This window comes from Ammodytes marinus, assembly GCF_949987685.1.
Source record: "Ammodytes marinus genome assembly, chromosome: 7".
NCBI lineage: Eukaryota > Metazoa > Chordata > Actinopteri > Uranoscopiformes > Ammodytidae > Ammodytes > Ammodytes marinus.
Window position 1 is genome coordinate 7691994 of NC_137211.1, and position 16202 is coordinate 7708195.

The 16202-nt window shown below is 40.8% G+C and overlaps 2 protein-coding genes across 3 annotated transcripts; one reads left to right on the plus strand and one right to left on the minus strand.

Annotated features, from left to right (window-relative positions):
* Window positions 1-2145: 2145 nt before the first annotated feature.
* Window positions 2146-6940, minus strand: rprd1b (regulation of nuclear pre-mRNA domain containing 1B). 2 transcript variants are annotated; one of them, XM_080031159.1, is made up of 8 exons: window positions 6665-6940; window positions 6307-6529; window positions 5500-5629; window positions 4842-4975; window positions 4169-4305; window positions 3892-4018; window positions 3198-3373; window positions 2146-2810 (listed from the first exon to the last, which is right to left on the minus strand). In XM_080031159.1, exons 2-8 carry the CDS (start codon window positions 6455-6457, stop codon window positions 2661-2663), a joined length of 1005 nt encoding a protein of 334 aa, XP_079887285.1. In that variant the 5' UTR covers window positions 6458-6529; window positions 6665-6940; the 3' UTR covers window positions 2146-2660. The 2 variants fall into 2 exon arrangements, with proteins under 2 accessions (XP_079887285.1, XP_079887284.1); XM_080031158.1 differs by having other exon boundaries at window positions 6307-6940.
* Window positions 6941-9044: 2104 nt separating this feature from the next.
* On the plus strand, window positions 9045-14517 carry LOC307253587 (taste receptor type 1 member 1-like; the record flags this gene model as incomplete). The annotated part of the gene is made up of 7 exons (XM_080031697.1): window positions 9045-9132; window positions 9217-9373; window positions 9478-9811; window positions 9938-10705; window positions 10803-11018; window positions 11245-11365; window positions 13592-14517. The coding sequence occupies 7 exons, from the start codon at window positions 9045-9047 to the stop codon at window positions 14515-14517; spliced, it is 2610 nt and encodes an 869-aa protein (XP_079887823.1).
* Window positions 14518-16202: the final 1685 nt, after the last annotated feature.

The window sequence follows — 16202 nt, forward strand, 5'->3', positions numbered from 1 at the left end:
CATGTAACCATGTGTTTGACATGAATTATACCTCAAGTTATTGTAGATATTTCTCCATAAATAAGTTTAAGGTTGTTAGGCTATATAAATACAGGAATATTATTGTGTCTTGAACATAAGATCCCATAGGAACATCATCTGCACTATTGTGGTTTGTATTATTCTATTTTTCTGCAGCCTTGACTCTCCTCCCGCCCACATTGCATCTGAACAGGATGAGGCCACTCAAGCCCAACTCCACCTGACAGTCCACTCTTCCTTCTAATAATGTTTTCAAAAAAATAAGAATTTACATCACACATTCTCCAAGATTCCTAATTTAATTGCAATTGAACAGAAAGGCAGTTTCCAGTCAATATTGTGAAAAAGAGATTGTTAAAACCATGTTTATACTCATGATGTCAGTTTGTTATTGCAGAGAAACAAATAGGGAAATGTCAGGCAAAGGAAGTAGTGGTGCACCTACTAGAAACACCTGTAGCATTGTGGGTTTTTGTTGTGTCTTGTGTGGTATATTTACCTTAAATTGACTTCATGAAAAACGCACATACAGTATTTGTTCAAATGGTTCCAGACCAGTTTATTGGCATCCACTGAATCAATTTCATTACAGAAAAACCCCTACCCCTACTGGTAGAGTGCTGTCAATACAGAAATATACTTCAGAGAGAAACCTGCCACAGAGCAAGTAGGTAAAAAAACAAATCTACAATGAAGCACAACTGGGTCAAAATGTTGCTGAAATCCTGGCATACAGTAGTTTTATGGAACACGTTTAGTATTTATATTTTAGTTGACGCTGATTTATACTTTAGTCAAGCCTGAACCAAATAATTATCGGTTATTTAAACTTATGTAACATCCAAAGTCAAAGAAATGTTTTCTGACCGCCAAAGAAGGGCCCAAATATCTGTTTTGTGTCCACACCAATGACTGTGATCCACGATTTTACCTGCTGTTTGAAATAGTTGTGGTTCCAGACTTCCAGTTGACGCCGATCAATCTGAGAGGCAATTGAAGGATTTGCAGCAGCATTTCTCGCCCAAGATTTTAGCAGGTAAGTATCAAAAACTGTATTTTAAACTTTAGAAAAGCCGTGATCATAGTAAATATCTTTGACGTTTTTAACGTAAAACTTCTCAAAATAAATGTTGTTTTTGTATACAGACAACAGAAACAAATATGAGGCAAGAAAAAATAGACATATTGTTCAGGCCTTTACAGAGAATGGTTCAGAAAATCATGACACACTTTGTTACCAAAATAATTTTGGGAATATCTCACACTTCTTGAACTTAGTATCTCAATGAAGGGGTTTGTGATTTGGTTTGTCGCCTTGTTTTAAAAAAGGAGCCTGAGAAAGGGACTGCAGAGGTGAATGTGTTGCTGCTACTATTAAGTAAAATATTGAATCACTGGACATCTACACACAAGTAGAACTGGTACATTATTATTCATCATTTTAATATCATTGTAGGAATTTTAATATTGTGTATTCCTGAACCCATTTTTTCTTGAATACTTGAGAATTCCGCTTAAAAATGACAGTTCGAGTCTAATTCACGTTACATCTAAAGGAATGACAACCTGTACTGTTTATTTTTTATATCAAAATACATGTTGTGATATATGACAATATCAGGAAAAGGTCTTCATCGGGTCTACTTATCTTTATTTCTGTATTTCCCAGCTCTACAAACACTAAAAACGTAATTATCTTTTTAACACTTTTCGCCTATGTTGCCCTGTTATACCCTGAGTTTCAGGGTTTCATACATTCTTTTTCATACAACTAAAAGACCAGGCAATTCGTTAGAAAGCAAAGCTTTGTTTTGAATGGTTTCTTTAAACGTCCAGGATTTGTTTTGTAAAATTCAAACCCTGTCTGGTACACACTTAAGAACAAAATTAGCCCTATCATATAACCAAACATCCATCCAAATCAAAGAATGAAAACAAACGGGCACTTTGAGTTGCAATGTGTAAATGAGAAAAAGGTTTGCAAACCGGGACACTTACACGTTAAACTATGGGGATGACACTGTCCTACAAAACCTATTTAAACGCTATGAAGTGTAACTGAAATTAGTGTGCTGAGTAACAGCTGCAGACAATGGAGCAAACAAAAAGCAATGCACACTGAACCCAATTTGAAATCTTCTCTAATTGTACACTTGCATCAAAACCACCTATTCCGACTATGGGTCAACTGAAAGCCACAAAACAAAACTAATTAATGGTACATTCTTTTTCACAGTGTTGCAACCTTTGCTCGCTGAATTGAAACGTCCTGACAACCAACATGTATGTCTGTCTAAGCTCTGCTGCGTTACCCTCCTCCTCTTTTCCTCACTGACGGTTTTCAGCATTTAAAAAAATAAAAATAAAAACAAACAGGAAACAGGAAACATACTCGTTCCAAGCTGGTGGAGTGGAATCCTTGTGCTGGATAATAAATCCAGGCTGACAGAGTCTGTGTTCTCCTCTGCAGAGCGCTTTGATTTGATCACACCTTCGGTCTTATGTCCCTTCCTACTTCTTGTCCTGCAGGTTTGACCACATGTCCTTTGGCTGGAGACACAGCTAGAAGTATGTTGTGAATCAAAGGTGGGTCTGGGTTTCTAGGGGCATGGGGTGGCTTTTGTCCGGTCAGAGACTTCTCAGTCGGTGGAGAAGAGGTCTCCAGCAGAGGGGAGAGGGGCCAGCCCCCCGGTGACGTTGGGCAGCAGGGACAGATCAGGCAGACTCTGGATGTGGGACTTGAGCTCTTTCCTGACCTGGGTCACTCTCGCCAGCTTCTGCTTGTAATCCTGTAGAGGACGAGATGACATGGCACAGGCATGAGCTACCACTCATTATTTATTTACAAATTACATTTATCTCAAAATGGTTCATCCTGGCATGTGTGGTGTGGCTTAAAAAGATAATGGAGGGGCATTAAAAATGGGCCATAACTACACACATATGACAGTGTTTTAGTTTTCATTTCAGGTTGCAAAGTGATCCCTGTCTAAAAAGAAAATAAGTAAATAGCAATGTGTTTACTGTAAACACTGTATACAATCTCAGTAGAACAACTTAATTAAAAAACTCCTTTATGTGTTTTTTCTGTAAATTAAAGTTCAGAAAAATATATATGTATCCATTAAAAATAAGTCTAAGTTCTCTCTTGTTTTTTTGGTTTTGCGGGGTCTTGCCTCTAGTTTCTTCTCTCTCTCCATGAGCGCGTCCCTCTGGCTGCCGATGTATTCAGTGAGCATGCGCGCTAGCTGCCTGCGGTCCTCCAGCTCTGCAGCCAATCGGCCGTTGTACTCGGCCAGCAGCAAACAGGCTTCATCCACCGTCCTCGACAGCTTGTCTGCTGCATCCTTGTCTAGATTGGAGCCAAAGTGGGTCGTTGTGGTTTTCAGTTTTTCTGTCATTTAGCATTGTATATTTTGTCCTACAGTAAACATCTATTGTTTGGTCACCTGCACCCATAAAAGTTCTGTAAAGAAAATATTATCATAATTACTTCAATGTGATCACCATGTACAGGATATTTTAAAATATAACAAATTAAAGAAATGTGTTGCCTGTTTACATCATGAGGAAAATGAAGACCATTGAAAATCTGTCTAAAAAAAAAAAAAATCCCTGATCCATTGAAGATTATTTTTTGGCGTTGTTCGCTTTATTAGATAGATTTGGAGAGACAGAGATAAAATTGGGCAAAGAGGGGAAGACATGCAGAGAACCAACCACGGGTTGGCTGTGACCCGGGTCTGCTGCAATGAGGACTGAGCCTCTATGGGGACGCTCTAACCACTACACCACGAGCGCTCCCCCCCTCCCCCCTATTCTGATCCATTGATAAGTCATTTCCGATGGATTTGAGATCTCGGGTCTTACCAGTGATTTTCTCCAGCAGGGAAACGTCCTGGACTTCCTGTGGCAGCGAGGCGATCTTCTGACGGACTGCAGCGTCACCTGATGCGGCGTTCTCCAGGTCCTGCAGGGCCTTCACCAGCTCCTCCGTCTGAAGAAACAACAGGGATAAGAGAAGGGACAAAGGAAAGACAGGGAAGGGCAACAGAAACTTTTTTTTTTAACATCAATTGCAAGGGAGGATTTTTTTTTCTGCATTTTGTGCCATTCGAGTGAAATGTCATTGTGGGCCAAGTCGTACCAGTTGATTTCCAGAGACATCTGTGGTGTGGGGGGAGTTGTGGCTCCTGTAGTCGTCATCTTCATCCTCCTCTTCTTCCTGAACCTGGATCTTCTGGTAGGTTCGTTTCACAGCCTTCTTCTCTTCTCTTCTCTCTTCTATTCAAATTATCCAACATAAAATTCAGCATAAAGTAACCAATACATAATACCAATACCAATATGTTTTATATATATATGTAACTCTGAAAAATAAATCCTAAAATGTAGCCATTTAATCCTCAAATTAAATTATCAACACTCATTTCTACCTTCAACAAAAACCGAAAACTGTTAAAGAGTCCTTTAGTAACTAGACTAACATCAGTGTCTAGGATTTTGTTGCTATTTGTTTTTGTGAATCAGTCTAAAAGCTTTTAAAATTCAAAAACTGAAAGTCAGCAGACTGTTACCTGAAGTATCTGTGCAACTGTACACTCTTAATTATGTATTAACAAGCAAAATATTAGTTATGCATTCACCTCATAAATCATGACATTAGCTTTAATTAATCAAATTAAAATAAAGTATCTGAATTAACATAATTGATCCTCGCTCAGGTTTTTCTTGAATCAGAAACCAAACCTTGTGCCATCGCCCACATTGGCAACTTTCTTTTTCTCTTTTTATAAGTGTAACAAAAACAGTTATCTGACCTGAAGGCCTGGGGCTGTTGGAATCTTCTATGGCCAGTTTGAGCTGCTGGATGAAGTCAGCTCTGTAGAGGGCTCTCTCCTTCCAGATGGTCAGCAGTCTATCCATGGCCTTTTTACAATTGTCACCTCCCTCTCTGTGCAGAACAGTAGAGAAAGAGGAGAGGAGTCATTCAGAGGACATCGTATTAAAGCTCAAGAAGCTCATAGCAGAAACTGTGTTGTGCTTAGGAGATTCCTCCAAACAACTTGTTTGGTCACAATTGCACGATGGGAGCTAATATTTGATTTTAAGTTTTCCGTTATTTAAAAATAAATTGTGATAAGGTTCTACATTTTTGAGCCTGAGACGCACGAGACAAAGCTATAAAAACAGTTGGATTGTTTTTGTTTGGTGGTCCAACAAACTTTGATGGGGGATAAAATGTATTTGTGGTAAATTCCACCTTTAAATATTATAACTAATAGTAAATGTCTTCATCTGAATACAAGAAGGAAAACATACTTCAGCTTTAGAAGCAAGTTTTTGTATAGGACTACATAAGGTCCTATACATATAGTACTGAACAATTTTTAAAAAGCTTCCGGCAGTCAGCATGCAACCCATCTAAACACACACGTGTTACACCGAGCATTATTAACAGCATCAAAGCACATTTACCTGGCAACATGGGAGCAGGCATCGACCAGGACAGTCTCATAGTCTTTGGTGAACTCGGGTCCTTTCTTTTTGCTGTTCTGGATGACATCGTTGGCCAGATACAGGAACGTCAGCTTCCTGCTGGTTTTAGCTGCAAGACAGAAAATATTTAGGTATTACGATATATATGTTTTAAACTCATACTAGGGATCAAGGGAACAAGGGGGCAATTAAGTTTAATTTATTAATGTAACACATTTTCCTGTTCACTCTTCTTCAATAACAGCAAACACCATTAATAAAACCTGAAAACAAGACTCGGTTTGGTTTTGTATTTTTAAATGTCTTTTCTCTTTAGTAGATTAAGCAATATAAATTGTCATCCTCTTTTTTCAAGGTGCAATAATAAAATAAAATCACATTGTCATGTAAGTATGTATTACCACGTTTTTCTGATCACAGCTAATCAAATGTTTGGACGTTTTATTGTTGTTTTACACTTTAGGGGTGTTATTCACTCCTAGCAGGTGAGAGGCATTCAACATTACCTTTGTTAATGTGTGACTGACATATTTGTTGACTGTTTAAAATCTCCCCTGAATAAGTTAAGCATGGGAAAGCTTGGCACAACAAGTACAACACGTCTTATCTGATTAAGAGAACTATACATCCTTTTTACTCTCCATACAATATCACCTTCTGACAGATGAGTAATTCGCACCTATTAATACATGTCCTTTAAACCAAATTGACACAATCGTTAGAGATTTTGTTTGTTGCACAATTATAAACAGTACTGCAGCTGCAGCCAGCACTGACATCTCTCACCTTTCTTCAGCTCTCTGTGCCACACTTTGACGATGAGGCCCGAGTGTTTGCGGTGGTGGATGATCCACAGAGACAGAGTCTGGACGCTTTGCTGCGAGCTGCTCAGCTCCGTCAGCTTCTTCTCCAGGGCCGACTCGGAGAACGACGACATGCCGGCGGTGAGAGCCTGGTTCCCCGATGACCCGACTGACCCCGACCCGCTCTAAAGCCACTGAGCTCCGACCTAGTTCAGGGAAACTCGCACCGTCAACAAAACAGAAGTGTTGTCTCCAACTTGTAGACGTGCAGCACCAAACCGCCTCCCCCTGTTTGTAACACACAGTATCCAACTGATTATCATCGAATCTACAGCACAAACCTGCGAGTAGTGAGGCCGTCTATCAGCTGCTTTTGTTTATTCACTGCCTGTGGTGTTTGTTTACAGACACGGCTAATATTAGCCTCAGAGCTAAGCAGCCATCCGCAGAGCCGTGCAGCCCAGAGCTTAACCGACCTTCAAACCGGTCTTGAATCAGCCGCTACTTCTGCTTTGATAGTCGGGGAGAAAAAGTCCTCCGTGCACCAACAAATAAGACCAAACTACTACAGAACAGGGCTTAAACTCTCAGTTTGTACCTGGTCTAATTAGTCAGGAAGACTCCTACGAAAAAAAAATGGCAGCTTGCACTTTCACCTCGACATGTGCGTCGCACAATAGTGACGTCCTCAGAGCAGGCAACATCATCCCCCCACAATGACCCCCCCCCCTCCTCCTGCGAATATATAAAACTTTTTATATATTATCTATGTATAAAACACACTAGTGCGCTTTAAATATTTAACATTATCTCCTTGTATTTGTTATTCTCACAATTGTAATGGGTTACATTTTACAGACAAGCAAAATATTGTAATATTATTGGCATTTTGTTATTCCGTCGCTAATACAAATGTATTTTTTGAGTAAAGATTGGGATTTAATGTAGGCCATGGGCGTACATCATTTTTAAGGCTATAGCCAGTTATAGGTTAAAAGTTAAATCCATTGTGTATATTAATGTACTATAAAGAATGATCTTTATTTATTTTCCTTTAACTAATTTTAATTGGATAACAATGTTATTGTTATTGCCAAAGAATGATCGATTTTATTTGTTTCTTTCTTACTATATTATTACCTGTTTTTTATTCGTTGACAAATGTTTGTATGTTTGTTGTAGTTGTTAAAGAATAACTTGATCCACTCTATCAATAAAAAAATAGAGGCTGACAGTTAGATGACAAAGAAAAATCTGGCAACATTTTTTAGAAACATTAAAATCCTAAAATTTAACTAAAGAATGTTTTTAATGGGTGAAAATAATAAATAACCAGCCATTGCTATTCCCCAAATCATTCATCTTTGGTACTGGATATTGAGCTGTTATGTAGACTTCAATGGTTGTTACTGAAGTATTGTTATTTTAGATTTTTAACTGATTCAACTGATTTATTGTCTCAGCTATTGCTCTGTTACTCAGAAGAAACATGAGTAGTTAATCTGACACAATTGTTTAATTAAGCCCTTATGAAAGACAAAGTAAGCATTCATTTATAATAGAAATATTCTAAATTACAAAAAAAATAATCTGTTGAAAATAAAGAAAACTTGCAAGGCAAATATTTTCACTTAAATCTTTGTGCAGACATGGAAATGTATATTTGCTTCCATAATACCGCAGTTTACGAAATGCACAAGATTCTTTTCAAAACAATGGGTTTGTGTCCAGGACGTGGGTCACCATCAGGCAAATGGTATGTTTGTACACCAAGCATGTTTAACAAAATGAGCCTCAAATATCAACCAAAATGCAAATCCAGCTACACCTGCACAGGCCTTTTTCATGCCAGACATTTTAAATCTATAGCAGCAAAAACACAACTAACAACATTTATTCCAGTAAGCCTTGCCAGTGAATCACTGAGAACATCACCAGGGTCTGAAACTATCTCAACTAAATGGAACACATTTCACATTTAATTATCAATTTTATTTATGACACCTTTGCTTTCCTTGCTTTGACAATTGCAAGGTGTGCTGTGAAAAAAAGTAATTGGCTTAGAAATGTGTTGCACATGCTTACTCTATTTGTTAGACCTTTGTTAAGTGGAGATGGAAATTGCAAAATTAAAGTTTTTCTAAGCAGACAGCATTTAGCCTTGTTTCTTACAAAAAAATATTTAGCAGCAAGGGTAACAAATATGGAGGGACATCACTTATTAATATGTCCCAAGCTAAACTTAAGGCATAAATGAAAAACCAAAATTACAATCCTTACAACAAAAGACATAGTGCCCCCTCTGTTTACATGTATAAACATGGCACATTGGACATTTATTAACTACATAAAAATGTGTCAGTCTTGCAGATTCTTGATTAACCTTAGAATTACTGATATTTTGGAAGTGCTAACTCATCATTTTAATGTCAGAATGATGTATTTTTTTTACAAATGACTGGAAAAAGGCAAGAGTAACTGCTCAAAATCATTTTTCAAACAGCAGTGATACACTGAAACAGCACTGATCCACAAGCTTTCTGTGTTTGTTCTGGTTTACGGTTATATGACATTTGTCAAAGATCAGTGGAAACAACACGGTCTCACTTTTCACGGATTGTGAAATGTCTGCAAATTTATTTTACTGTCCGTGTGTTTGGTGGGGGGGGGAGGGGGAGGGGGTGCACCTGCAGTACACGCAAACAAATCTGACATGCAAATATGCTTCAATCGACCGACACTCCCCGGAGAGATGCAAAAAGTGACCCTCTCATCCCTCTCAACCTCAGTCCATCGATCCGCACACTCAGTAACAGGCCTGATCTTCCACAGTGGCCGTGTGGGCGGTGGAGGTAGAGTATAGACATGTGTGGTGCTTTGGTACTTTCCTTAGGCTGGCTGATGCTGCAGATAGCCTGCGGGGAGCTGGATTACATCTCTGTGGGATACGGGATGCAACTGCAGGGCAACTTCTCCATTGCTGGACTCTTTCCTCTACACAACACAGATGAACCAAGTGACGGTTTGCCCGCTTTGAGTCGGTGCAATGAGTGAGTTTTACAATGCGGTAAACTTCCAACTCCACTAATGGAACTCACTCTTTGTCTAGTTATAAAAGTAACCTTATATCATTTTTACTTGTTACATTTTCTAGAGGTACAGCCAGCCAACATGGATTTCACCAGTTACAAGCAATGAGGTTTGCTGTGGAAGAAATCAACAACAGCACTGGACCTCAGGCTCTTTTACCAGGAGTGAAGCTGGGCTACCAGCTGTACGACGTCTGCTCTGAACCAGCCAGCTACTTGACCGCAGTGGACCTGGTGGAGCAGCAGATTAGGAGCCTCTCTACACCTGGAACAAGGGGAGACCCAGACCCAAACCCAGACTATGACAACAGTCAAAAGGCAGTGGCTGTGGTTGGGCCAGACAGCAGCAGCAATTCTTTCACCCCGGCTAGTTTCCTAGGATCCTATCTCATACCACAAGTAAGTAGTACCCTGGAACGTTTTATTAATCGTGGGCCTTGAAATATTCCATATTCCCCATGACATAAAATGAAAAGTTGTGCATACACCATAAAACCCTTCCTCATTTGATCTGGCTCATTTTAGATCTCCTATGAAGCATCGAACGAATTGCTTGGCAACAAGGTCCTCTATCCAGCCTTTTTCCGCACAATTCCCAGTGACAAGAACCAGGTGGGGGCCATTATCCAGCTCCTGAATCGTTTCAACTGGACCTGGATCGCTATCTTAAGCAGTGACAATGCCTACGGCCTGGAGGGGATGCAGAGCCTCTCCAAGCAAGTCCCGGACCACATTTGCATCGCCTACCAGGGAGTCATCCCATCATTCCGAGCTGATACAATACAGACCATGAGGCAGATAGTGGAAAGCTTACTGACAACCAAAGTCGACACCATTGTGGTCTTCGCCAGCAAGTCAATGCTCAAGCACTTCTTCCCGTATGTCATTGAGCGGAATGTGACAGGTAAGGTGTGGATTGGCACAGAGGGCTGGTCAGCGTCTTCTATTATATCAAGGTTACCTGGGATCCACACCATAGGCACAGTGCTGGGCATTTCCATCAAATACGCAGCCATGTCTGGTTTTGAGGAGTTTGAGAAAAGGGTGACCGACGCTGCAATGCAACAAAGTGACACCCAGGAAGTTTCTAACGTCAGCCTGAGTACGGGCAATGACTGTCTACAGACCACAGACCTGTACAGCCTCGCTAGGATGAGGTTTCCATTGGAAAAATATGACCTCACCTCCTCCTTCAATGTATACACAGCAGTGTATGCTGTTGCTCACGCTCTGCACCAAGCACTTGGTTGTGATTCTGGGGAGTGCCAAAGGAAAAGGCTGTATCCATGGGAGGTGAGCAGATGTAAACTTGTATTTGTGCAAAGCAGAGCAATGTCTCAGTACCGCACTTTGTTTTGTTAGGTCAATAATGTTTTCCTCTCCACTTCAGCTCCTCCTATGGCTCAAGCAGGTGCGATTCTCTCTGGGCAACACCCCTGTGTACTTTGATGTCAATGGAGACCCACCAATGGGATATGACATAATTTTCTGGGATTGGAAGGGGACGAACTGGTCTGTCAAAGAGGTCGGCTCCTTCAGCCCACAACCCATTTCGCTCACAGTTGATGCTGATCAAATCAAGTGGCACACGGGAGTTTCTAGCCCAGTAAGACCTACTTTGCAATACATTTTGAGTGAACTCCAAAATACTATGAAACATTGGATGTATCTAAAAATATATATTTGGACCTTGTATGAGATTTGGACCGATGTATGATTGTTTCTGTGCTTTTTTGTTCTGTTTCTTATATATGTTCTTACTTAAATAGATTTTGATTACCTTATTAAATATAATCTTTGTTAAACTGTCAAACTCTTGGCTGTGTGTGCAGGTGCCGCTGTCCATCTGCTCTCAACCTTGCCCGACAGGCCACAGGCAGCTGCATACAGGGCAACACAAATGCTGCTTCGACTGCCAGGCCTGCCGCGCTGCTACATTCCTCAATATAAGTGGTAACATAAAGACACAAAGAAAAAATTAAAAGCAGAGGAAAAATGGGAAGGTGTACTGTAGAACTAATTCATAGAACTGCCAAACATTAGCTTACCCAAACCATATCAAAGTATATGGATATCAGCACCATACATGTGTCAAGTGTGTGATGGAGGTTGTTGTAAAGCAGGGGTGTCAAACTCATTTTGGTTCGAGGGCCACATACAGCCTCTCTGATCTCAAGTGGGCCGGACCAGTAAAATAATGGCAAAATAACGTACATATGTCAACTCCAAATCTCTAGCTTTGTTTTTCAGTAATATGCTTTATCACTCAGCCTACATTTGTAACCTACATTATCATGGATCACAAGGGATCTCTGTACCCCCCAGGAAATGTCTTAGTAAAGGTTGCTGCTGGCCATGGGAATAGGAGATGCGGCGCGCAGCGCCGCAGCAAAAATTTTGGGGGTATTTTGCTCAAAGATGCCAATATACGCACTAATGAAATAAACAACTGTTTATTTGAATACACAAATACAACAGGCACTGACGTTACAGTTGTCCAATTTTGTTTACTATACGTACAGGGACACATTTTGTGCAAACATGCAGTCAGTACAAAATTAAATTAAATAAAAGTGCAACTTCTACTGTTTTGATTTATTTTTAAATACAGAGGTTATTGGTTGTTTTGGAATTCGTTTTTCCCAATTTAAAACATAAAAATAAAGCAGCATGGAAAATTAGGAAATAAATCTTGTAGGCCTACACTAGCATGCTCCTGCTCGTTTCGCGCGTGCAGAGCCGCGGACACATCGCGCTTGCTAGTACATTAATTGTTCAGCACTAAAAATATATATATATATTTTTTTTTTTTTGGTTTTTACCATGGACTTTGCCATAAAGCACTGGAGGAAACATTAATAGCGGTGAAGCAAGATTGCCATTTACCATTTCCCACGTTGCTAAAATGTGCTTTTTTAAATTTTGGCTGCCCCCTAGCGGCTGGAGTGAGCATTTTGGTTATTTCTTTAAAAATTCATATCTCCTCACAGGAATGGGCTAGAGACTTACTTTTTTTTTTGAAATGCTCATAAATGTGTGCTCTACAAGTCGCGGGCCAGATTAAATCATCTCGCGGGCCGGATCCGGCCCGCGGGCCGTATGTTTGACACCCCTGTAGGGTGAAGGGAGAAAAAAAGAACAAAATAAAACCAAAATCAGATTGAAATGCAAGAGGGTTTCAAGGATGTTAGCAGACAGGACACAGAGACAGCACGATCACTTTATAGTGCATGAATGTCTTTGTAGTTGTAGTCACACTTTTTTCTACATCAGGATTCGTCTGTATTTAGTTGTATTGGAATCTAATCGACCAAAAGAATCAACACTCTGGCTGCTGTGTTTGATGTTGACCAGCAGGTGGTGCTGAGTGCTCGTGCTTTGTCCATAGAGACACTAAAGCAGGGGTGTCCAAACTTTTTTCACTGAGGGCCACATACAGAAAAATCTACGAAGGGCCGGGCCACTTTGCAAAAATAACACATTTATCAGGACATGTAGCTGCTTCACGGCAACACTTTCCTTGCACATTAAACAGACACATTTCCCCTCTTGTTTATATGCCAATGATACACCCAGTGTCTTCTGCCTTTGCGTCCAATGTCCAGCAGGGTGAAAATAGTATCCAGCCGAGGTCCCGACCATCCTAGGGGGGTCCGGGGGTATGCCCCCCCGGGAGATTGTTTAAAGTTTTTAAAGTGAAATGCATGAATCTGGTGCACTTTGAGAGGGAAATTAAGAGGCTAAATCTGAAGAATTTTGTATGAAAAAAAAATGGAGACACTGTGTCAGATGAATTAGAAGCTATTGGAGAAGGACACATAGATTTTCCATAATGATATTAATTTAAAATAAAATATTATGCAGGGTCCTCTGGGATGGGCTTGTTGCTCTTTTTCTTTTATGGGACATATTTCTCTGTAATATAATGAGTGCATTTAAATTATTTAAAAATTAAAAGGGCCATATTACATTATATTTTTTAAATCGGCCGCGGGCCAATACAAAGCGGGCCACGGGCCGCAGTTGGCCCGCGGGCCGTAGTTTGGACACCCGTGCACTAAAGAGTCACTGTGCCAAGTGTATTTTCTCATCTAGACTATACATTTTGATCATGATGAATGACAAATACCCAGCCAAGCGTTCACATCTCTTTATATATATGTTGTTTCCCCTCCTCAGAACCCACCACATGTCAGCGCTGTTTGCAGGAGCAGTGGGCTCCCCCGGAGAGCGAGCAGTGCTTTAACAGAACCGTCCTGCTGCTCACCTGGGACAACCCTCTCTCTGTGGCCCTGCTCTTCTTCCTGGCCGCCTGTCTTCTCCTGACCTCTGGCTCTGCTCTGGTTCTCCTGCTCCACCTCAACACGCCCGTAGCCAAGTCTGCCGGAGGCCGCACCTGCCTCCTGATGCTGGCAGCCCTCACCGCCGCTGCCATGACCTCTTTGTGCCACTTTGGCCAGCCCACTCCTCTGGCCTGCTTCATCAAGCAGCCTCTATACATGTTCAGCTTCACTGTGTGCCTGGCCTGCATCACCGTGCGTTCCCTCCAGGTCATCTGCATATTCAAATTTGCATCCAAGCTGCCTCCGTTCTACGACAGGTGGGCCAAAAAACACGGGCCAGAGATCACCATTTTCCTGGTGTCCGTCTCCATCTTGGTCATTTCGGTGCTGCGCGTGGCCATCAACGCTCCCAGGCCCTCCAAGGATTTTGACTTCTACGTGGACAGCATAGTGTGGGATTGCAGTAACACCCTCTCACCTGGTGCGTGCCTCGAGCTGGCTTATATGGCCGTGCTCAGCGTTCTCTGCTTCTCCTTCAGCTACATGGGCAAAGACCTGCCAGCCAACTACAACGAGGCCAAGTGTGTCACCTTCAGCCTCATGGTTTACATGATCTCCTGGATGAGCTTCTTCACCATCTACCTCATCAGCAGAGGCCCTTTCACCGTAGCTGCATTCGTCTTTGCCAAACTATTCAGCGTCTTGGCCTTCTACGGGGGATACTTCCTACCCAAAATCTATATCATTGTCTTCAGTCCGCAAATGAACACCACAGCCCATTTCCAGAATTGTATTCAAATGTATACCATGAGCAAACAATGACGCTTGGAATTATTACAGTTGATGTAAAAGTGTTGAAGTGTAATGAACACAGGTTTCACTTTTAAATGTAGGGGAGAACGAGGTAATGTGAGACATCGGGTAATGTGATACACCCCCTGTATATAGGCAACGGAACACATTTTTGGTCATGTGAGCATTATGTTTTCAAGCCCCTCCCATTTAACCTTAGCCATGAAGGAGAGTACCTCATAGTGCTGTTGTTTTCACAAAAATATTTTTTTTGCATGTAAAAGTACTTTTTCTTGCTGTCAACTTAATCAACTGTTGTGCCAAAGCAAATTGATTCAAGTAGAAAAACTTCCATCATACATGTTGATTAACTACCAACATGTGAAACCATGTGATGATGATAACTGAAGATTAGCCTGAATTGCTAAGAGAGGTAGTTTTTTCTCAAATTATGGCGGTGGGGTTAAGCGAGAAAAATGCTGTGGGGTAAAGTGAGACAGTGTCTGTGCCCTCTTTTAATAAATCCATTATATTAAAGATAGCAAGGAGACTAGTTTGGTTAAGACGAAAGACAATGCGGGCCAGAGGTGGGGGTTGAATGGTTCAAGGGGTGTCAGCAAGGGCATGGTTTGGCAGGTATGTATGTGGGGAACAGGAGAATGACCTTTAACATCAATGGACTCTAATGAATGAGACCAATAAAACAAATGCAGAAAAATATTAATCAAATACTCAAAAGATGGAAAATGACAGGCGGGCCTAGTCCTGTGTTCTGAGTCCCAGACTGTTCCAACTGGTTCTGATTGTCCTTTGCTCTGGTCCCCAGACACTAGCTGGCACTAAAGGTTCCTGTGTTCTGACCCCCAAACTGTGTTTTAATCTAACTGGTTCTATCTGTCATTTGAATGTTAATTAAAACATTATGAATGATATGTTGTATTTGATCAGAGTTACTTTCAAGTGGTTAGAAACAAAATGTGCTTAGTTGACCAAACCCCATGATTCTGTTACTAGTCCGACATTAGTTCTGGAATATGTGGTTTTCAAGCTAGCTGTCAGGATTCTAACTGTTACAACATGTGTTGCTATGGTAGTTTCAGAGTGGAAAAAGTAAGTGGATCAGTTTCCCCCCTTGATTTCTCTGGTCTATTTCAGCTTACCCCTTAGCTGGGGTAAAGTGAGACACAAGACAACTTTTTAAAACAATCATATTTTCACTGCCCTTCGTCCTGAATACATTCTGATAATTACCATTGCTAGGAAACATCCTGAATTAATGGGAATGTGTACATTTTACTGATAAATCATTTTAGCTTGCTTAGAGGGGAGCAAGTGTAAAAAGTGTCTCACTTTACCCCACTCTCCCCTACTTCCTGAGATTATAGAAATGTTTTGTGTATGTGTTCATATTAAATTGTATCCTGGAAATCCAGACCCTGATAATTTGAACGATAGAGGCGCAGCACATTTAATTTGCCAGCGCCTAGTGGCAGGTCTGGAAATGCTAGGCTAATTAAATTGGTCTTAGCAGGGACATTCTGACTCAAGATCTTTAAATATCCTGCTCTGAAATGTAAAAGTCTTTACAACGAAAGTATCAATCCGATCAACAGCATTCTCAAAATCACCCTCATCTAAAAATGTTCAAACTGATGTTTTCGTCTCATGTATCCCTAATAAAGCCTGTGGTTATATTGGTTGTATTGAGTACATTT

Coding starts and splice junctions, on each gene's coding strand:
- rprd1b (XM_080031159.1), bottom strand. CDS start 6,457: ATGTCGTCGTTCTCCGAGTCGGCCCTGGAGAAGAAGCTGACGGAGCTG. Junction 4,976..5,499: donor GCCTGCTCCCATGTTGCCAG/GTAAATGTGCTT, acceptor TGTTCTGCACAG/AGAGGGAGGTGACAATTGTA. Junction 4,306..4,841: donor CAACAGCCCCAGGCCTTCAG/GTCAGATAACTG, acceptor TAATTTGAATAG/AAGAGAGAAGAGAAGAGAAG.